This window comes from Meles meles, chromosome 1, assembly GCF_922984935.1.
Source record: "Meles meles chromosome 1, mMelMel3.1 paternal haplotype, whole genome shotgun sequence".
NCBI classification, from domain to species: Eukaryota; Metazoa; Chordata; class Mammalia; order Carnivora; family Mustelidae; genus Meles; species Meles meles.
The window spans coordinates 202,158,368-202,181,878 of NC_060066.1; the positions used below are offsets into that span (position 1 = coordinate 202,158,368).

The 23,511-nt window shown below is 38.6% G+C and overlaps 1 protein-coding gene across 21 annotated transcripts in view; it reads left to right on the top strand.

Annotated features, from left to right (window-relative positions):
• Window positions 1-20,152, top strand: part of EIF4G3 (eukaryotic translation initiation factor 4 gamma 3) — a 362,972-nt gene extending 342,820 nt beyond the window's left edge. For all 21 annotated transcript variants that reach the window (XM_046002289.1, XM_046002331.1, XM_046002445.1 and 18 more), the window contains 5 exons: window positions 704-802; window positions 9,626-9,772; window positions 14,723-14,804; window positions 17,161-17,307; window positions 19,375-20,152. In XM_046002289.1, the coding sequence (XP_045858245.1) occupies window positions 704-802; window positions 9,626-9,772; window positions 14,723-14,804; window positions 17,161-17,307; window positions 19,375-19,556 (657 nt within the window). In that variant the 3' untranslated portion in view covers window positions 19,557-20,152. The remainder of the gene's footprint in view (window positions 1-703; window positions 803-9,625; window positions 9,773-14,722; window positions 14,805-17,160; window positions 17,308-19,374) is intronic.
• Window positions 20,153-23,511: the final 3,359 nt, after the last annotated feature.

Here is a 23,511-nt window from a genome sequence, read left to right on the forward strand (position 1 = left end):
GAGCAGTAACCTCCTTAGTCATTGTCATGTTAAGCATAATTGTGATCTACTATGAAGAGGGGAGGGGTTCCAGTGAGGCTTGTTGAATGGCTTTAATAGCAGTTGTATGTAACACTATCTAGGACGAGAGACACTGTTGAATTTATGAACTCTGAACTGAACCTTTGTAGGTGCTTATACTCATAAATCCCAAACATGAGTTTACAGTTCCCCAGATTAGTCATTTGATAAAATAAGTTATTGAACCTTAAATAGCTATATCACAGCCATTCACCATTACATTTGCATACATTCAGATACCTTGGTGTGAAAGCAAGGAGTCCTGAGACATTAACTTCATATCAACAAGGGAAAGTTTTGGGCTGTCTGGGTGGCTCAGTGGGTTAAAGTCTCTGCCTTCGGCTCAGATCATGATCCCAGGGTCCTGGGATTGAGCCCCACATTGGGCTCTCTGCTGAGCAGGGAGCCTGCTTCCCCCTCTCTCTCTGCCTGCCTCTCTACCTACTTGTGATCTCTGTCTGTCAAATAAATAAAAATAAAATCTTAAAAAAAAAAAAAAACAAGGGAAAGTTTTGAGTTTTCAGTCTTTACAATTCTATACTCTTGACTTTGAGCAAGCCTTCTCCTCTCCTCCTCCACCTCCTTCTCCTCCTCTTCTTATCACAATGTAAAAGTAAATGGATTGGACTTATCTCTGTTTTAGAGCCATAAGAAAGTGGGAGCCTTATGGAGGGAGGCTGACCTCACCTGGAAGGACTTTTTACCAGAAGGAGAAGATGTACATAATTTTCTCTTGGAGCAGGTAAGAACAAGGCTTATACCTTCCTGTTTTATAGTAGTTAGTCTGTTTTATAGACTAAATGAAGGTAATTTCATTAGTAGTTCAGTCATGAAAAGTAGACCAAAATAAGACTCATGGTCAAAATGTCATTTTAAGTCCATGCTTTAGGGCCACTCCAGCTATTCACTCATTAGATGATAGATAAAGAATAAAATTTAAAGGATTTAGCCACACACAGAAAACAAGCTATGTATCTCCATGAACCAGAAAGGAAATTGATAAATAAAGCAGGGGTTATAGGGCTAAAGCTTTAAGTCTTCTGAGCTCTGGGTCTAAAAACCAGTAGAGACAGGCAGAAACTATTTCTATGAGGTAATGAGGACTAGTGTGCCCCTTACAGCGCAGAAAATTGGAGGATAGGCTTACTGCATGAAATTAAGTAGGAACTCCATAGAAAGATAAATGCAAGGAAATAGACAGACTTATAGAGCCAAAACCTTAGGTAGGCTGTCCGCTTGGTAACTTGATCCAGAAATCCACAACAAGGTATAAGACCCCATGATCAATATATTCTGGTTCTCATTAAGGAATTGTGGAGGATCAGATAGAGGCAACCATAGAAATATTAGATGAGGAAGAATGACAGAGAAAGGAAACAACTCCATCTCAAAATGATCCTGCAAGGGATGCCTGGGTGGCTCAGTCAGTTAAGTGTCTGCCTTTGGCTCGGGTCGTAATCCCAGAGTCCTGGGACTGAGTCCCACATTGGGCCCCTTTCTCAGTGGGGAGCCTACTTCTTCCTCTCCTCTGCTGCTCCCCCTGCTTGTGTGCTCGCTCTCTCTCTCTCTCCCCCCCCCAACAAATAAATAAAATCTTTAAAAAAATTATTCTGCAAATCAAGTCCTAAAGTATAGGAAAATTAAAACCAAAACAGCTAACAAAATGATGAATAAGTAGAAAAAAAATCACTCTTAGGTAAAATGAAAATAAAGCAATCTGAAAATCATTTTAAAGTAAGTATATTGTGCTAGATAAAGACACTGCATTAGGTTACTGGGGACGTTAACATCCTAGATACTCTGGAGAGCCCTCCTGCCAGAAGGTAAAAGCCTAGATGAAGCACAGTTGATTTGCATTGCTGGTTCGTAGAAAGCGAACGTAATTGCTAAGGAACTAATCTAGTAAGTGAAGAAAAAAGCCAGAGATGAAACCTGAACCCTTAGCAAAAAGCATACATGAAGGGCATGTTCCTCAGTGCCATTATAAGTGCTACCAAAAATCTCAGAAGAGGGGCGCCTGGGTGGCTCAGTGGTTTAGGCCTCTGCCTTCAGCTCAGGTCATGGTCTCGGGGTCCTGGGATCGAGCCCCGCATCGGGCTCTCTGCTCCGTGGGGAGCCTGCTTCCTCCTCTCTCTCTGCCTGCCTCTCTGCCTAGTTGTGACCTCTCTCTCTGTCAAATAAATAAATAAAATATTAAAAAAAAAAAAAATCTCAGAAGTTGAAATGGTCCTAGTTCAGTATTACCCTGGCTCCCAAAAGAAGCAAACCAAAATTATTTTTGGAAAATTCTCGACTTAGGTCTCTTGATTATTTTCAAAAGTTAACATTATCTAAATACATGGATTAATACTTAGAGCCCATTTAACCTGTAATGAAACAAGCAGCCATGAGTGAGAATAAACAGATAATAACGGTAGATTTAGACCCCAAAGACTAGAAATAATGGAATTCTCGCTTGGAATATGACATAATCCTATATACAAAAGAGGAATTCACAAAAATGAGCAAATAAGAAAAGACTAGTTAAAAACTGAGAAGATTTGAAAGAAATGAAGAAACTAGGGTAGATTTCCAAGAGGTGTTATGAGATTTAGGGGGTAGAACGAGAAAGTTCAACAAATGTCTCATGGGAATCCCAGGAGGAAAAACAGAGTAAATGGAGAAGAGGCAATATTTGAAGAGACTGTGACTGAGACTTTTCCTGAGCTGATAAAACAAGAATCTATATAGAAAGCACATGTATCCTATGGAGGATAATTAAATTTCAGTGAAACTGCGTAATATCAAAGACAAAAGATTTTTTAAACAGTTATAAAGAAGTATGTTACCTACAAAGAAACAGTAGAATTTGCAGTAGCAACAGTGAAAAACAGAAGATGGTGGAATAATCTCAAAGGGCTGAGAGAGTATCAGTTAGTTGATCTAGAAATGTCTCTCCAACTAAACTAACCTTTAAGAATGTGGGTGACATATATTTAGACACTTAACACACTTCTAAATAACCCATGGGTTGAAGAAGAAATCATAAAAGATAGTAAGAAATATTTGATTGAAAAAACACAACACATCAAAATTTGTGGGATGCAACTCAAGCAGTACTCAGAGTGAAACTGTTAGCACTGAACACCTGTATTTAGAACAGAAGTGGGATCGCAGGCCTGTGACCTCATTTGCAACCTTATGAAATTAGAAGGAAGAAGAACAAATGAAGTTCAGAGGAAATAGAAAAAGGGAATAATAAAGATCAAAGTGGAAATCAGTGAAAAAAACAATAGAGAATAGTCAGTAAAGTCAAAAGCTGGCCCTCTGAAAAGATAAAATTGTTAAATCTCTAGCCTGACTAATCAGAGAAAACAAAATTGGAAAAGAAGGTGCAAATTACCAGTAGAAGGAATGAGAGAGATGATGTTACACAGTTTCTGCACATAATCATGGATCAGAGAAACTTATAAATAATTTTTATGCCAGTAAGTACTTCAGTTTAGTTGAAGTGAACAAATTTCTTGACACGTACAAACCACTAAAGCTAACTGAAGCATAGATAACGTGAGCATCTTTTACACTGAAGTAGTTAAAAACATTCCCACAAAGAAAACTTCAGGCCGTGGTGTTTTCACTGTTGAATTCCATCAAACATCTAAAGAAGAAATAATACTAGTTCTGCAAAGAATTCTGTACCAGTTCCTCCAGAAAGTTGGAGAGATTCCTTGCCAGCTCATTCTATAAGACTAGCATTACTCTGGTAATAAAATCAGACAAATACATTTCATGATAAAAGAAGAACTATAAACCAATATTCTTAATAAATGCCCAGAAAATTTCTCAACAAAATTTTCACAGGTGAAGTCCAACATCATATTAAAAGATTAATACATCACAACCAGGTAGCCTTTATCATGGGAATATTATGATAACATAATAAAACATTCAGAAATCACTGTGTGGATGTATGGAAGATGAAGGAGTAAGCAGCTCCAGAATTACTCCTTCCACTGAAACTAGCAAGATGAGCTAGCAAGATGTGTTAGAATGAGCTATTTTGGAATTGTGGAGTCTCGTCAAACAGCGTGCTACAAACACCAGGGAAAAGCTTGGTGAAAAAAGAATCTGGTAAATTTCAGTAACCTTAGCATTTTACATAGAAGCTATTAGCCCCTTGCCCTGTGGTGACATTTGGGGAGAAGGTGGTGCAGTTTTTTGGTGTCAGGATGAGAAATGAAGACCTTGTCCTCCAAAGATGGGTGCTATGCCTTTTAATCTGCCTGGGAGTTTACTGAGGGTCTAGTGTAGGGCCCGGCCATTGTTTTAACTGCTTAGACCAAAGTGGTTTCCTGAATGGTGTCTGTCAAAGAATTTAAAGAACCAGATACATTTGACAGCGGTCCTACTCACCCCCACTCCACCCTACCCCACACTTTTTTCACTGGATTCTGCATTCACAGAAATCTCTGCAAGGTCACTGGCGTTGTGGGGAGATAATGGGTCATAGACTATAATGACCACACACACAGGAAGGAAGGTAGTCTTTGTCTAACATCAATAAACAGTTGACTACAGCAGTAGTTGCACATTACAATATTCAAGATATCTAATTGCCAACAAAAAATTACAAAGCATATAAAGAAACAGGAAGATAATGGCTCATTCACAAGAAAAAAGAAATTGACAGAAAACATCCTTGAGGAAGCCCAAATGTTGGATGTACCAGACAAGGAATTTAAACTAACTGCCTTAAATATGCTCAAATTGCTGAAGGAATCATGGACAAAGAACCAAAGGAAATCAGGAGAATGATGTATGATCAAACTGGCAATATCAATAAAGAGGTAGAGATTATAAAAACAAACCAAATAGAAATTCTGGAACTGAAAGTTGGAATAGCTAAAATGAGAAAATAACTAGAGTGGTGCAACGATAAATTTGATCAGACAGAAGAAAGAATCCACAAATTTGAATATAAAGTAGTTGAAATTGCTCTGTCAGGGGGTCACTGATTGGCACTAATTTGCTGCCATAAAAATCCAGCTTTAATTTTCAAAATGAAATTTCTGGTGTTATATGAAACTATGAGTATCACTGATTTGTTTTGGTTTTAAAGATTTTAGTTATTTAACACAGAGATCACAAGTAGGCAGAGAAGCAGGCGGGGGGTGGGGGAGCAGGCCTCTTTCTGAGCAGAAAGCCCAACGCGGGGCCCTATCCCAGGACCCTGAGATCATGACCTGAGCCAAAGGCAGAGGCTTAACCCACTGAGCCACCCAGGCACCCCTCACTGAGTGTTTTAAATTTTTAAAAATCCTCACACTCTTTTTTTTAATAAACTTTATGATAATACATATTGGAAAATTAATTCATTAAACATATAAAGGAGCCTTTGAAAGAACCGCTCAGTTTTCGGAGCAGAAAGAAAAACAAATCAAGAAAAATGAACAGTGCCTGGAGACCTACAGGACAGCATCAAGCATACTATCATGGACATTAGAGAGTCCCAGAAGGGAGAAGAGAGAGAGAAAGAAAAGACAGGACAGAAAAATTATTTGAAGACATAATAGCCACAAACATCCCAAACTTGATCTGAGATAAGAATCTACATGTGTAGAAATTTCAGTGAACTCTAAGCAAGATAAACGGAATGAGATTTACTCAGAGATATATTACAATGAAACTTTTGAGTGACAAAGACCGAAATCTTGAAAGCAGGTAAAAAACAAGTGGCTTGGCCTGTACAAGGAATCCTCAATAAGATCAATAGCCAATTTTTCATCAGCCAAAAGATAATGGGATGATATATTTAAGGAATTTAATAATTTGAGGGGCACCTGAGTGGCTTAGTCTATTAAATGTCTGACTTCAGCTCAGGTCATGATCCCAGAGTCCTTGGATTAGGCCCCTAGTTGGGCCCCATGCTCAGCAGGAAGTCTGTATCTCTTCCCTCTCCCACTGCTCCCCCACCCCAGTTTGTGCTTTCTTTCTCTCTCAAATGGATAAATAGCATCTTTTAAGATAAATTTTAAAAAAGAAATTAAATAACTTTAAACCAGGAATTTTATATATGGCAAAATTTCCTTTAAAGATGAAGAGGGGAAAAAAATGAGGGAAAAAAATTAAAATGAAGAGGAAGTGAAGCATTTCCAGATATAAAAGCTAAGTGAGTTTGTCAGCAGTAGACCTGCCCTACAGGAAATGCTAAAGTGAGTCTTTCAGGCTGAAGCAAAAAGGCACTCGATAGTAACCTCAAGCCATATAAAAAAATAAAGATCACTGGTGGTTAAGGTAACCACATAGGTAAATATAAAAGCAAGTATTACTGTGTTGTGGTTTGTGGTTTCTCTTTTTGTTTCCTATATGTTTTAAAAGGCAAATCCATAAAATAATAATTATAAATATGTATAAATAGGCACACAGTGTATAAAGATATAATTTATAAAAATAACATAAAGATGGTTTCTCACAGAATTGCCATATGACCCAGCAATTCCATTTCTAGGTATAAATCCGGACATAGGAAGTTATATAGCACCTGGGTTTCCAATAAACCTGGATTCAGGTTCTAACCTTGAACCACTTCATGTGACTCTGAACAAATTACGTGATTTCTCTAAGCCTCATTCATCACCTAGGAAATGATAGTAATACCTACCCTGTGGAATTTTTATGGGGATTAAATAGGATAATGTTTAAGAAACACTGAGACAGAGAAGTAATCAATTATGAATATTATTGTTACTAATAAAAATATTTAAAGGGTAGTTAGAAAAATGGGGTTTTAGAAAACCTGGTCTTCCCTATCCTGACTTGGCTTTTTTCTAAAATACTTGGTTCAGTGCCTTTTTTCCTAGGGACTCTAGTACATTCTGTAAGAGGTAGTGATGAACCGATTCATAAATCTGAAGCCCAGCCTTCTGGGCTCCAGAAAGATGAGATAAGTTATGCAGAAACACAGGGTTTCTGAGAAGCAATTGTTTCTTTCCAGGGACAATTGCAAACTTTACAGCTCAGCACCAACTCCCTTTGGCAATGGTAAAGGCTTTCATTTTCAGATTTTTATGTCGTATTTTATTAATGAGCAATATACTTTGTTTGATTTTATTGTTGTTAATAAATAAATTCTTTAAAAAAATAAATAAAATGCTACATAAATGGTAAAGACAATCAAAACAGTAGGATGAATCCTTCTCTCCACACACTCCACTCCTCCACCCCCGAATTCAAGGTAGCTTTTCTTTTGTGGATCTGGGGAAGGTATAGGAATATATCAAAGTCCCCAAAGGTATTAGAGTAAAGCTGCTGCTAATAATCTTTAATATTTTAACCTCTGGTTTTTGTATAGTGAAACTTCACTGAAAAAAGCATACTTCTATATCACATTGCCTTATACCCTTGAAAATTACCAATGATTTTGATTATTTTTTTAACCACTCCTCTAAGAATTGAACAATTATGGTATGATTTCCTTTTTTTATATTTAGTATATGTGTGTGATCATAATTTTATGTACATGTGTCAGAATGGCATAAAAATCATCAGATTTTTTCAAGTATTTTAACAATCAAGGTGAAATTCACGTAACATCCAGTTAATCATTTTAAAATGTACAATTCAATGACATGTAGTGTATTAACAATGTTCTACAACCACCACCCAAAATATTTTTATTTATTTATTTTTAAAGATTTTATTTATTTATTTGACAGAGAGAGAGAGAGATCACAAGTAGACAGAGAGGCAGGCAGAGGAGTGGGAAGCAGGCTCCCCGCTGAGCAGAGATTCCTGATGCCAGGCTTGATCCCAGGACCCTGAATTCATGACTTGAGCCAAAGGCGGAGGCTTAAATCCACTGAGCCACCCAGGCGCCCCCCCCCCCCAAATACTTTTATTGCAAAAGAATTGTTGGGCGCCTGGGTGGTCCTGCTGGTATAGGGCTTTTCCCTTTCAGGTTAATGGGTGGCTCTACCAAGTGTATGGTCCTGGAGCCCTGTTGGTGCCAGCAGGGTGCACGTTCTTAGTGCCCTGAGCCCTTGGAACTGGCTGAGGTTGAGGTTGGTGGTGGTCTTCTTATCTTAGAACAAGCCTTCCTGGTAGAAGTAGCTGAGTCAGGGCTCCTGGGTGGTTCAGTGGGTTAAGCCTCTGCTGTCAGCTCAGGTCATGATCTCAGGGTCCTGAGATCAAGCCCTGCTTGGTGGGGAGCCTTCTTCCCCAACCTCTCTCTGCCTGGCTCTCTGCCTTCTTGTGATCTCTCTCTCTCTGTCAAATAAATAAATAAAATCTTAAAAAAAGAAGAAGAAGAAGTAGTAACTGAATCAGGCCTGAACTCCCAACCCCCATCCCTGACTCTAGAGTCCTTATATTTGTGCTTCATCAAGCTGCCACTTGTGGGAGCATTAGGACTTTACGTGGTAGAGTGAGCCAGTGTTCTAGGAGAATCTGAAGGCATGTACACTTGTTTTTAGGCTGTCCAGGGTCATTGTCATGGATGTGAAGCAACAGCCAGATAACTCCTTTAAAGTATTTAAGAACAAAGTGAGAGTAGGACAGGAGAGGTGACACCAGTGCTCCTAATAGGGCTGCAGAGCTCCTTATGAGTGCTCACAGAGCTTCCCAGGGGCCCTCTATGCCCGCCCCGCTGCCTGCGTGAACTGTGTGTGCAGGTGGTGCTCTTAATGCGGATGCAAAGGCATTTCTGCATTGGGTTGGACCCACACAGGCCATGATGATGTGATTTGGTGCAGTGACTACATATATACAGTCTTTCTCCATACCAGAATATTCAGACCTTTGGAATTGAATGATTTTTGTGGGGGAAAAGGTCTTTTGTGCAATACTGATAAAACCCTTCATTTTTGTTGTCCTCCCTACAATACACTGGCTGTTCAGGAATTTTATAATATAGCATCACTTCTCTGACTTGGATTCAGAATGGTCAGGAGGTGTTTGAAGGACTTCACCAAATTTAGAATTTTGACAGCTGTTCTGTGCCAGTACTGATACTAAACCACAGGCTGCAGAAGGAGTTAAATTGTACTGTTAGTATTCATGCCATGCCATGCAGCTATGTCATCGCTAAGAGCACAACTGAATGATTGGGAGTGAGCATAGCCACAGAGATAATTCTAGGGGTCTTGTTGTTTTTTTGTTCCTTTTTTTTTTTTTTTTAAGATTTTATTTATTTATTTGTCAGAGAGTGAGTGAGCACAGGCAGAGTGGCAGGCAGAGGCAGAGGGAAAGGGAGAAGCAGGCTCCCCGCCGAGCAAGGAGCCCGATGTGGGACTCGATCCCAGGACGCTGGGATCATGACCTGAGCCGAAGGCAGCGGCTTAACCAACTGAGCCACCCAGGCATCCCTGTTTTTTTGTTCTTAAGGAGAATGAGAGAGAGACAATATAAAAAGTTGGAGAAATATTCAGAAAGGTAGGAGAGTGAGACTTTTACAGAACTATAAGTAAAAAATGGCTTCTTCTGATCATTTTGACCCATGTAAAATAAAACATTGCCCATGTCTTTGTTTTCCTCCTAGGGTGTTACTAATATTGACTTACGTTAATATATACAACATTTTATGTTTCAGAAGTTGGACTTTATAGAGTCTGATAGTTCCTGTTCCTCTGAAGCACTTTCAAAAAAAGAACTCTCTGCTGAAGAGCTGTATAAGCGACTCGAGAAACTCATTATCGAGGACAAAGCGAATGATGAACAGATCTTTGATTGGGTAGAGGTATAGAGATTATGTCACCTTCCCTGGTATCTCTGCAAGAACGATTCTTGTGGGAACACTTGCATTCACGTACAGACATACCTCAGAGAGAGTGCGGGCTTGGTTCCAGACCACAATAAAGCGAATACTGTAATAAAGCGAGTCAAATTAATTTTTTGTTTTCTCAGTGCATATGAAAGTTATGTTCACACAATGCTGTAGTCTCTTAAGTCTGTAATAGCATTATATCTAAAAAAGTACATAGTATCTTAAAGAAAAATACTTTTTCCTAAAAAATGCTACCCATCCTTCCTCTGAGCTTTAAGTGAGTCGTAATCGCTGATCACAGTTCATTATAACAAGTATAGTAATAATAAAAAAGTTCAAAATACTGTGAGAATTATCCAGATGTGACACACAGAAGCGAGCAAATACTGTTGGGTAGATGGCGCTGACAGAATTGCTCGATGCAGGGTTGCCATAAACTTTCAATTTGTAAAAAACACATCACTGAAGTACATAAACAATAAAACAAGGTATGCCTGTATCTTCCCTTCCACTTCATAGGAGTATTTAACCTTAGTGAAGTTACTTCTTATTCTTTCATGTATGTGTATTTGAAACTATAAGGCTGTTTTTTATCTTTATAAGATTTACAGTTTTTTATAAGGTCAAGTAAAACTACTCCAAACAGAAGCCATTTTCCTGGGTCTATCATTAGTTTAGGATAGACCCTACATTTTACTATTCAAAAAAGACATATTTGGGGCACCTGCATGGTTCGGTCAGTTAAGCACATGCATTCAGCTCAGGTCATGATTCCAGGGTCCTGAGATCAGTCCCATGTCAGGCTCTCTGCTCAGCAGGAGTCTGCTGTCCCTCTCTGTTCTCTCTCTCTCTCTCTCCCCTCAAATAAATAAAAATCTTTCATTAGAAAAAATACATGTTTTTCCTAAATATTCCTACATTTTTTTTTAAAGATTTTATTTATTTATTTGACAGAGAGATCACAAGCAGGCAGGTGGGGTTGGGGGGGAAGCAAGCTCCCCGCTGAGCAGAGAGCCTGATGCGGAGCTCCATCCCAGGACCCTGAGATAATGACCTGAGCTGAAGGCAGAGGCTTTAACCCACTGAGCCACACAGGCGCCCCTAAATATTCCTGCATTTTAAATACCATTCTGGATGAAATTAACAAATACTATGTAATTGTTCTGAAATATGTTGGCTTTCATCTTCATAGTAATTCTCCCTTCTGAAAATTTTATACCTTTCATGTGGAATCTGTTGATCATGTCTCTTTTTAATCTGCTACTGTTTTCCTTCAGTGATTCTTGTTTATGTAAGTATGTTTTACTGTACACATTTTCCATGGGATCATATAATCAAATTGAACGAAAGTCATGGAGGACTAATCTGGTCCTTTCCCTCTTGGATAAATCCTTTTTTATAGTCCTTATAATGGGTTGTTCATTCTTTATCTACTTTAGGCATTGAGAAATAATGAAACTTCTGACAATTTTTTGTTTATCTCTTTTCCTCCATGTCTATTCAGGGTAGTAAATCTATCCTGTCACCTAGTTGGGAATCTTTTAATTAATTGTAATAGTTTGCCATTATATCCCTGTCTCCCTCTTTAGGTTCTCTCATCCTTTCTTAAAATCTTGATATCCAGACTCTTGTCTGGTTACTGTTATGTAAACATAGCCTGGATTTTCAGTATCACTCTGACAAGTGACATGTGCGAATTGAACATGATTGCCAGATGTGATGCCACAGTGTGGAGTTAGGCAGTGCTGTCACGTTTTTTGTTTTGGAGTCTGTGCTCACCACACTGAACTCACGTTGCTCTTTCAGTCATAGAGTACCCTTTCTTCTGTGTTCTACTATTTAGTCATCTCTGCCGCCTACAACTTTAATGCGTTTAGTTTTGGAACCAGAATAGGACTTTTGAAAAATTATTTCTGCTTATGTTCATCTTCTTAAACTAGATACAAGTTTTTGTCTATCAGGACATTTTAGATTCTGACTTTGGTCATAAAATTTCCTTGTCATCTTTTTCACTTTGTGTCTTCCTTGCATTTCATTAATATGTCATCTTTATCTTCATCCAAGTTGTGGATAAAATATGTGAATGGGGCAATTCTCACAGTAGCTTCCTTTTAGGAACAAGATCCCACCCCTACCCCCATGGACACTTCCTGCTGTTAATCTGTTTATTATTTCACATCATTTTACTGTCTATCTCATCTCTTCATCTTGCCCACAAGGGTACAGCTGCCATTACATAATTGGTCAGAAGCCTTGCTGAAGTCCAGTGGATATATGCTTGTATCCGTCTGAGCTACCGTATACTAATCAAATCAGAAAAGGCAAGGAGGTTAGTTTAGCGTCACTTGTTTTTCATGTACTGACTTACTCCTCTTGGCATAACCACCTCTTTCCTCTCTAAGACTTTTAGTCATTTATGTGGTAGTTTGTTGTAGGAGTTAGCGTAGAATTAGTACCAGCCTTTCTGGTATGTTATCGACATGCCTTATTTTCTGTTTTTTAAAAAAATCCAGTCAGGGGCCCCCCTGGGTGGCTCAGTCCTTTAAGCAGCTGCCTACGGCTCAGGTCATGACCCCAGGGTAATGAAATTGAGCCCCACTTCAGGCTCCCTGCTCAGTGGGGGGGTCTGCTGCTCCATCTCTCCCTGCCCTTCCTGCCTGCTCGTGCCCACTATCTCTCTCGCACTCTCTCTCAGGTAAATAAAATCTTTTTTAAAAAATAGAAATCCAGTCAGTGTTTACATATTTAATGTTACTTTCTTTTGCCATGATTTTTCATAGATCACCATCATTTCAGCCATTTGGTCTTTTATGTTCTCATATATTGCAAAATGAGGCTATTTTCACCTCTTCATCAATGTCGGGCTTCATTTTTTTATATCACTATTCTGCCTATTCTAGACCAACAATTATTCTCCTCACAGAGAAGACAAAGGGTAAATTTCACAATGTAGATTATGCTAATAAAGATGACTTTTTTAAAAGGAGAGAAAAACCAAAAATATAATAGTAGTTGAGCTTATAGTACATGAAGACATTTGTTGTTCTGTGTCTGGCACCAGGATTACGTACATCTGAGTTTGCTTATTCAGCAGACCCACCTGCCTTCTTGTTCTTGCCCATTTTTGTTAAGATCTTTGCTTAGTCTGGGGTACTTGGGTGGCTCAGTCAGTTAAGCATCTGCCTTCAACTCAGGTCATGGTGTGTTCTTATTCTCTCATTTATTCTTCAAAAATAATTGTTCAGACTTTGCAAAAGTAATTTCTGGGCCTAGACCAGGCTGGCTTCAGTCTAAATAAAGTTTGTTTGTTTACAAGGTGTAAATCAGTAACTGGCTATAACACATATATCATCAAATCTTTTATATATGTCTCTTGCCCCATCCCATTCCCATCCTCCACGGTTAGCAGTGGCACCACGTGTTTCTGTTCTTTTGGAAAAGATTGGTAATGATACCTCTTACTGTAACATAGCCTGTGTGCAGTGCTGCTGGTATCCTGCAGAGCTGACCATCTGACTTGTTAACCCCTCTTAACTTGGCTCTCACCAAGTGATGTGTGAGGTTAAGTATTCAACAGAGGGAGAGCCACTAGTTAATCTGTGTCAGTTTTAATATTCATAAACATTTAAATGATCTCTGAATATCTTTGAAATTCTCAATTTCTAAAACAGAGGTTTGTAGTGACATTCTACGTTTTTTCCTGGCCAGTCGTTTTAAGGCTGACCCAGTGGAAAATACTATGCTGTGCTATTAAAAGAAGCTGAGACAAGCATCAATTCTCTTCACAGGCATAAGGAACATAAACTTTGAAAAGTATTTTAAATACCTGCCTAGAAAATGTCTCCTTTTGTTTATGCTTTGCTATTCATCTGGCATAGTACAGCGTTTTTGTTTTTGTTTTAATTTTTTTTGAGGATTTTTTTTTAATTTTATTCATTTATTTGACAGAGATCACAAGTAGGCAGCAAGTCAGGCATAGAGAGAGAGGGGGAAGCAGCCTCCCCGCTGAGCAGAGAGCCCGATTCGGGGCTCGATCCCAGGACCCTGGGATCATGACCTGAGCTGAAGGCAGAGGCTTAACCCACTGAGTCACCCAGGCGCCCCAGCATAGTATAGCATTTTATAGCAAGATAAGAAGATAAGATCTTGGGGCACCTGGGTGGCTCAGTGGGTTAAAGCCTCTGCCTTCAGCTCAGGTCATGATCCCAGGGTCCTGGGATCAAGCCCCGAATCGGGCTCTCTGCTCAGCAGGGAGGCTGCTTCCCCCTCTCTCTCTGGCTGCCTCTCTGCCTACCTGTGATCTCTGTCTGTCAAATAAATAAATAAAATCTTTAAAAAAAAAAAAAAGATAAGATCTTAAGAGAAACTAAAACAAATTTGAGGCCCATTTACTCTACTAAACTAATATCTCTAAATACATTTTTTTCTGCCATCCTTAGAAAAGAGTAACATTTTTCTCACCACCACCTGAAAGATTTGAGACAATGCTTGAGTTTAATCTCTAGTTCACATTAAAGTTAAGATAAAAAAGCAGTGTTAGCACATCTAAAATTCATTGCACACTACTCAGAAAAGTAGTTTCTAAAACACACTGTAGTGAGATCATCTGAATGTAAGTTATTTATTGAGGAAGAAAATGTTTTAAAATGGTTGTACTTCCAAATGCATATAGTGCACAACACTGTATAATTGACCAAAATACAGGCAGCAGTTAGCTCTCTGAAAACTAAATGCTGCCACTTAGAGTATTTTCAGATAGAATCGGTGGTAGCCCAGGTATTTCCCCATGAATCAAGATTAATTTTTACAAGAATGTTGAATGTGACCCCATCTGTCCCTAGTGCCAGATGAGACCTGCTTTAAGAGAAATAATTTCTCTAATGTAAGGGTACTTTTAACTGTTCCATTTACTTTTGATTTCAGGCTAATCTAGATGAAAGCCAGATGAGTTCACCTACATTCCTTAGAGCTTTAATGACAGCCGTTTGTAAAGCAGCTATTATAGGTAAGTAACATTTCTGAAGGCAGCTCTTAACATCTGAGATCCCTGGTATGTTAACTGCTGATGATACGGGTCTGAGTTTATATGGCCTTCAAATTTTGCCCTGTAAAACTCATTTTCTTTTGCAAATGGGTGCCGTTTCTGTCTACAATGCCTGACTGTCTCAAACAGGGAGATAATTAGCTGCTGTGCCTATAAAAAGCCCAGATCTGAGCAGCTACCCTGTGCCTTGTGTTCATCTATCTTCTAGTTCAGGAAGAAAATGAGTGCATGCCGCTTGGGTGGTTTTCTACTCTGCTGGGTGTGGTTTTACCTTCACCTTTCACCTCCAGTACATGAAGCCTTCTCTGTCTTCCACTCAGGAGTTATAATGAATGGGTTGAATATTCTTTTTTTTTTTTTAATAGATTTTATTTATTTATTTGGCAGCGATCACAAGTAGGCAGAGAGAGAAGGTGGGGGGAAGCAGGCTCCCTGCTGAGCAGAGTGCCTGATGTGGGGCAGGATGCGGGGCTCGATCCCAGGACTCTCGGATCATGACCTGAGCCGAAGGCAGAGGCTTAACCCACTGAGCCACCCAGGTGCCCCTGGGTTGAATATTAACCTAGAATCAAGGAAGGACTTCTCATCTCAAGAGAGAAACCATTTTATATAAAAACATATGAGGAAAGAAAACAATTGTTTCTTGGAGCGCCTGGGTGGCTCAGTGGGTTAAAGCCTCTGCCTTCGGCTCAGGTCATGATCCCAGAGTCCTGGGATCGAGCCCTGCATCGTGCTCTCTGCTCAGCAGGGAGCCTGCTTCCTCCTCTCTCTCTGCCTGCCTCTCTGCCTACTTGAGATCTCTGTCTGTCAAATAAATAAATAAAAGCTTAAAAAAAAAAAAAGTTTAGAAAACAATTGTTTCTTTTGCTTTATGTTGATCTTAGATGATACACAGTGTCACTGAATGCTAATCACATAGGTGGATAGGGTTAAGGTGGGTACAAACCCTGCCTACTTCAGATGTGTATAGTATTTAACAGTATTGAATGACATCATGCACCTAGCCCAAGGTAGAAATTCATATTTCTTTCGCTGCAATGGGGAAGAAAATCCTGTCAGTTCAAAAGTTGTTCAGAATTTCAGGTCTGTCATCATTTTAGAAGATAGCTTCAAAATTATATTTTAAGATTTTCTGTAGAAGAATATTCAGTGTTAGATCTTTAATGAGGTTAATAACAAGCTGCTAATAGAAAGTCTTTATAAAAAATGTCATAAGTCATTTTTACTATCTATGGAACTGTAAGACTGGTGTTTGGGGTTTTTCTGGAGTTAATTTGTTTTTGTTTTTAAAGATTTATTTATTTATTTTAGAGAGAGCGAGCAAGAGCAAGCAGGGGGAAAAGGCAGAGGGAGAGGGACACGCTGAGCACAGAGCCCAGTTCAGGGCTTCATCTCATGACCCTGAGATCATGACCTGAGCTGAAATCAAGAGTTGAACACTCAACTGACTGAGCCACACAGGCGCTCCATAAGGCTGGTGTTTCAAAATCATAATTTAAGGGTGCATGGTGGCTCAGTCAAGTGACCAACTCTTGATTTCAGTTCAGATCATAATCTCAGGGTCATGAGATTGAGCCCTGTGTTGGGCTCCTTGCTCAGTAGGGAGTAGGGAGTCTGCTGGAGATTTTGTCTCTCTCTCTGCCCCTCCTCCCCCACCCCGTGCTCACTCACACGCTCTCTCAAAGTAAATATTTAAAAAAATAAAAATCACAGGTGGAAAGTATAAAAGCTGGAACGTTGGAAAGTATGAAAGTTAAAAAACAAGGTTGTGTCCCAGTGCTAACTTACAGAAGAAATAAAACCTCATGCTTCTTGGAATTGAGGATGATTTCCTCAGCCTCTTTTTACTGTGCCTTTACCCCAGAAGGCTTAGATTGTATGTGTTATTTGCCACTGTTGGAGTTAGTCCTCACCCTCCTAGTAACAATAACATGGTTCTGTTTTACCCTTCTGAAAAGATTAGCATGAGCTATCACTTTAATTTCTTTTTAATGTTTCTTTTGTAGTTTGGAATGTCACAAAACCACTGTCCATGTTTCATTATGATTAAAGATAACGAATTTTATGCACTTGTTTTGAGGGAACTCAGCACTCAAAATACATTCCCCCTCCAAGTATTTTTACTGTTTCAGTAATAAATTCATAATAAATTAATAAATAAATTAATAAATTCAGAATATCTTAGATTTCAAAATCTTTTCCTTGGACCCCCCTTGCTTCCACTTTCCTCGTAGTCGTGTCTTATCAACTCAGAAAACTTGAAATGGCTGCGCGTTAACTCCTTAAATGTAACATTTAGCTCTTGTATCACCTGTAGCCGACTGTTCTACCTTCCGAGTGGACACTGCTGTTATCAAGCAGAGAGTGCCGATCTTACTCAAGTACCTAGACTCAGATACAGAGAAGGAACTGCAAGCACTTTATGCACTACAAGCATCAATAGTAAAACTTGATCAACCTGCCAGTAAGTTCATCTCTTAAAATTAACACAACCAGTGGGGAAGATTTATGATGCTTTGATGGGTTTTGAATAGTAAATAATAATCACTACTAACAAAAACTCAGATAACCAACAATTTGAATAAACCTGAATTTTTAATGTACTTTTGTGAGAAAACGTTAATAAAACTAGTTTGTATTAGAGATTTAATCCTCATTGTAGGGCAAGTCTGCCTAAGTGATGGGAATATATCTGTACCGTGCAGGGTGGTACAGTGTATTCACTTGAGCACTGTGAATGTGACTATTGTGACTAAGGAGCTTAATTTTAAACTTTATTTAATTTAAATGTAAATAACTCAAGTGGTTAGCTACCTTTTTGGATAATGCAGACCATCCTGGTGATAGCATACATGCATTACCGTCTTTTACCTTCTTTGACGCAGGTTTTCGTAATGAAAGAGGATGATACTCTTCAGAATCCTCAGACACCCAACAGAGACATTAAGGTGTTTTAGACTAATTTTCACTTCAGGGTTATGATGAATTCTTTGCTAACCAGATAAATAAAGTAACCTGGACCACCCAAGTCTTAGTGATACTGGTAAATTAACTGAATTACATTAAGTCTTGAAAATTCAGTTGAAACTTGTGAAAGTAGAGGGCAATTTCAAAGATAACATTGAAGTAGCTCTTTGGTACTTCCTTAGGTTGTTATCTGCTTGCTGGGCTTTCCTTCTTTGCTAGTGCTGATGAATCCCTCTGGGAGATAAAGGAAAAAATCAAAACAAACAATCCTCAGGCTGTGACTGAGGAGACATCTAAGTCTGAATCAAAGAATTAACTGACTTTGTTTTCTCTTTCTCAAGACCTTTGGAGGGTCATTTAACATCATGACTTCCCTTTTCTGTTCTTATAAGGATGAGGACTCATTCACTTTTCAGGAGATGAAATTGATGCTAGGTGCTCAGCCAGTCAAATTAAAGTATCTCCCATAATTATCAGCTTTGATAATCCCTGGAGAGATGTTTGATTCTAGATTTACCATGTAGAATCTTGACCACTTGTTTCCATTTCCCCATAGGCCAACCAAGGTTTAGAGAATGAATTGATTTCAATTTAGCTTAACTAATAAAATTACAAAGATAAATCCAAAGCAAAATTTGAATAATGACTCTTCTAAGCCTAATATTTATTATCAATTATTGTTTATTCTGCTGCTTCCCTTCATTCATATGAATGGAGGCTGACTTTAAATAAACTTAAGAGCCCATAAGAAGGCATTAAAAATAAAGAATATATAACTTCACCAACTTTTTCTCTTTTTGAACAATAACATAAGCTAAGTTTCCACTATGGGAGCAAAACAGAAAATTAAATTTGCCCAGATCATCAGGGCATTGAAAACAACAGGCTTTTTTTTCTCTGGATAAAATCCAGCGGAGATAGTTTTTACCCACATTTTCCATATAAATTATTACTCTTTCCAATTTGAAAGCAACATTAGAAAGAGGAAAAGTACCTTCTGCCTTTTTCTTCCAAAATTTGTAAAAAGTATATATTTTTATTGTAAAATTTCAACCAGTATAGAATGCATAAAGAATAAAGTTATTCTTGTATTTAATTTTTATAGTGTGTAGTTTGAGAACTACATAATATCAAACACCTCAGCACTATCAGAAAATAGTTCAGATTGAACAAAATAGTAGCAATAAAAATAATTTAGATTGCTTAAATCTTTTTCCTGTTCTTTATTTTTTTTTAAGATTTTATTTATTTGGTAGGCAGAGAGGCAGGCAGAGAGAGAGGGGGAAGCAGAGAGCCCGACGTGGGGCTCAATCCCAGGACCCTGAGATCACGACCCAAGCGGAAGGCAGAGGCTTAACCCACTGAGCCACCCAAGTGCCCCTTTCCTGTTCTTTAGACTAGTCATTTTGCTATTATACTATAAAGAGGGAGTATGATAAATTGTTAGGGATATTCTTCTCTAGGGGGATTCATGTGCATTCATTCATTCATTCCTTGGAAATACAGTCTCTCCATCACAACTACAGCGCCTCCAGAACTGATGGTATATTTTACGTCCTTGCAGATTTGCTACGGATGTTTTTTGATTGCCTATATGATGAGGAGGTGATCTCGGAGGATGCCTTCTACAAATGGGAGAGCAGCAAGGACCCTGCAGAGCAGAATGGGAAGGGTGTGGCTCTGAAATCTGTCACAGCGTTCTTCACGTGGCTGCGGGAAGCAGAAGAGGAGTCTGAGGATAACTAAAGCTTCAAATACACAAAACGAAACAAAAGAAACAATTTAAGTATTTTTTTAAAAAGTTTCACGTCTTCGCCAATCACAGTGCAGCAAGGCCAATTCTCGCAGAAATCCCCACGTGTGCACGAGTGGGAGAGGGGAAAGAGAAAAAAGGTGATCATGGAGGATAAAGGTACTGGAAAAAAGTAAACTTCAAACCTGAGGGCGGGAGCACTAAAACCAAAATCCATGTATTATTTATAGAAAATATTTTCTGTTTTAATCTTTTCTTTTTAAACAAGGACTCATACTTTAAAAAAACAGATCTGTTTAGCAGAAAAAAAAAGTTGAGAACTTTTAATTTATTTTAAGGACTGCAAATGCCAGTGTAATTTTTTAATTTGCAGTTTCTGTAAACAACTTGTATAATAGAAAAGCAGAGAAATAAATTTCCCTCCCCTTCAGATGCACCTCACGTTTGTTTTAAAGCATAGTAGTTAGTCCAGATTTAAGAAGGTTTGGGGTGAACAAGGTAAGAAAGATTTTTTTTTTTTTTTTGGCATCAAATCTTTCTGCCTGCCTCTCAGCTTGCTTCAGAAAATTAAAAAAAAAAAATCACAATAGTAATCAAAACATACATAACCTTGGAACAGAAGGAAATGCTGTGGACCAGAGAACTCCAAGAATTGTTTAAAAAATTAAAAAAAAAAAAAGTGCTACCCTGCGAAAAGTACTCTTAATACTTTTGAAATCTTTAGAGCAACTTTAAGGCTTGTAAATACATAGAACAAATACTTAAAAAAAAGAAACAAAAATTGACTCAATACTATTTCTTTTCACTTTCAAAATATAAAGAACAAAATAAAGACAAACATTGCAAGTTTAAAAGAAAGTAAAATGACTTCTCCTTTTGACAGCTGCTGCATGTGCGCCCATCTCTGGGAGGTGCTGTCTGGCTATTCGTTGTCTAATCCAAATCACTCCTGAGGGGGGTGTGTATGTGTGTGTGTGTGTGTGTATGTATGTATGTGTGTCTGTCTGTCTGTCCGTCTACAGTCCGAAGAGGGCAGGCTATTTTGTGGGTAAGGAGGGAACTTGTATTTGGGTGGGAGAGCCCCTTGGGAAGTCCAGAGGAAGCTTCTTTCCAACTTCAGCTAGAAATGCATTCAGGATGGGAGCAAACCCAAGGGCATGTTTTTAAATAACTTAATGTTCCATTGTGTGTAGTAGGAGTAGGGAAACTAATCCATTTTGAAACTACCACTACCACTAATTTTAAATCACCAATTACCTCTGATGCTTAAGAAAACCAAATATGTCTTCTAAAGAATGAAAGAAACCAAAGCTAAATTATGTCTTTTAAAAGTGGGTATGGGATTTAAAACCAAACCAATACCATGTGTGACAATCACATTGTTCCCAACTTCAACTTCACTCAAGCGAGTCTGGTGAGTATAAAACCAACTGTGTTTTAAGCCTATTTCTCCTACAGATACTGGAACACTGTGCTTTTTTTGTTTTTTTCTTTTATGAAATTGCAATCGCTACAGATGGTTTCTCATTTCAATTGTTTGTAGGCCATCCCCCTACCAAACATATTTACGAAGAAAGCCAGGGCTGCTCCCAAATAAACAGTCTTTGCATTTTCTATCTGTATAACCAAAGAGTTCTTCTGGCTTCCATCTCTGAAGAAATATCCACATTAAGAGACTTGGCAAGACTTGTGAAGCACAAGAACAAAATTTTCCATAGCAATAAAATGTTTTTCTTCAGAGTGTAGTTGAACACAATACAGGATCCTGCTGCTTGAGTCCACAGAACCCATTCCATGGTGGTGGAAAGCTGTTCTCGAAGAACCAAGTCCTGGAAGTCTTGTGACAGACATGTGACAGCATCTGTCTTAAAAAATGGGGCCTGAAAAGCTGTTTCAGAGTCTGGCTGTGGGCTCTGCCTGGAATCTCTCAGTCGGAAGAAGTAACGTGAATCTATGATATACTGAGTTTTAATAGCTGCCAGAACCTAAGTACAGAGGGTTCTGATCCAGGACTCTCCTGAGTGATGTAGGTCTTTTTAGGTGTTGGCAGCACTCACGGGGTGGAGGGGGCGGTTTGGGGAAAGCAGGGCGGTGACTGCCTCTTGGAAATCAGTGGCTGTTGCTTGCTGGGCTCTGGCCTTCAGGTAGTAGTGAGGGCCTGTTGATCAGTATTTTTGACTTGAACAAGTGTCAGGAATGGAGGAAAGAGAATATTATTTTTGAAAAAAAAATTCTAGAGTTGAAAATGCTTCTGTTCAATAACAACTAATGTTTGAAATCTCACCGAAAACATGAGGTGTGATGAAGGCTGACTACAGAGTAATATTTGGGTTCTTTTACTGCTTTACATAAACACAGAGTTTTACTTACGGGGAGAAGGGTTGTTAGCTAATGGCAACATAAGAGCAAAGTGGAATAACATCCCTGCTAATACCAGCTGTACTACAAAGCATCATGATTCCTACCCCCTTTGCAGTGTTCTTACTGGAAGGCAGGGTTTGGTGGTTTTTGCTGTAAAGTAATTGGTGCCATGGCCAGCAACAACATGCCTCTACTCCTTCAAGCTTTTGCAAAAGCTCTTTGACCCTTTTTAACTTTGAGAACAGGTTCATTAATTTAAGTTTAATTTATTAATTCAGGTGGTTTGTGCCTGTATTCAAACTAGTTAACTTACAGCTATTCAGTAAGTTAAAGGAGAATTTTTTTCTAGCAAAAGAACAAGATGCCAGTTTTCAAAATAAACTCATTCTAGATCCTTGCAGAGATGAACAAGCCAGTTCAGAGCTGCATCATAAACTTGATTTGTTCAACAAATATTTACTGAGCATCTACTGTGTACTAAGTGCAGGGAATATAACTGAATAAAACAGTCTCTCCTCATGGACCTCATGTTCTTCATGCAAAAAAAAAAAAAAAAAACTAGCGGTTTACACATGCTTCATCAATATCCTATCCCACTAAGAAATGTCTGCCCCTCATTACCCTGACAGATCTTTGGTTGGTTTTTGTCTTATTTTCATATTTCAGAATGCATTCTAGGTGAGTTACAAAAATTATAACCAAAGACCATTTTCTCTGTTCTAGAACCACTCTCCAAACAAGTTACAGTTCTGGGGGTTTTGACATATCTTTTTGTTTCAAATGGGTCTATTCAAGTCCAGTGGATTCTAAGGTAGAAAAAATCATCTTAGGCTATTGGATCTAATTCTGTGTTTTCATTACTCAGGTTTTGTTCTTTATAAAAAAAAAAAAAAAGTGTAGGGATTCAGATGTTCCGTTTTGACCATGCCATTAGCACTTATGAACTCCATTATTCCCCATTTTGTGGAGAGGAACATGTTGCATTGCTTTCTTCTTTGTTTGCATTCCTTTTTCTCTTCCTGAGACAGTTACTGTACCGTAAAATTCGCCCTCTCGGAGTATGCGGTTCAGTGGTTCTAGTATAGTCACAGTTGTGCAACCATCACCTCTGTGTAATTTCAGGACACTTTCATCATGCCAGAAAGAAACCCCATACCCTTTAGCAGGCTTTCCTCACTCTCTACTCTCCTCAGCCTCTGGGAACCACTAATCTACTTTTTGTTCAGATGAATTTGCTTATTCCGGACATTCCACGTAACTAAAATCCTGCATTCCGTTGCTTATTGTTTTGACCTACAACATTCAGCAAATGTTCAAATCTCACAGGTGTTTACAATGTGAGGGACCTGACTGCAGGGGTTAGACCCAGGTTTTTCCCTGCCTTTTGATTTAGCTTTGTTCTCTGTCACTTATTTTCATATAATTGGCAGCATATTGAATACTAAGTAAGTTCCTGATCCGCCTTTTGTCACCCTGTGGACTTGATGTATATGACCACAGATGGCGGACATCCTAGCACTGGCACCGAGGGTCTGGTCTTTTTAACTTCTCCTTTATTGCTACTTGAGTAGTTTTCTTCAGGATTGA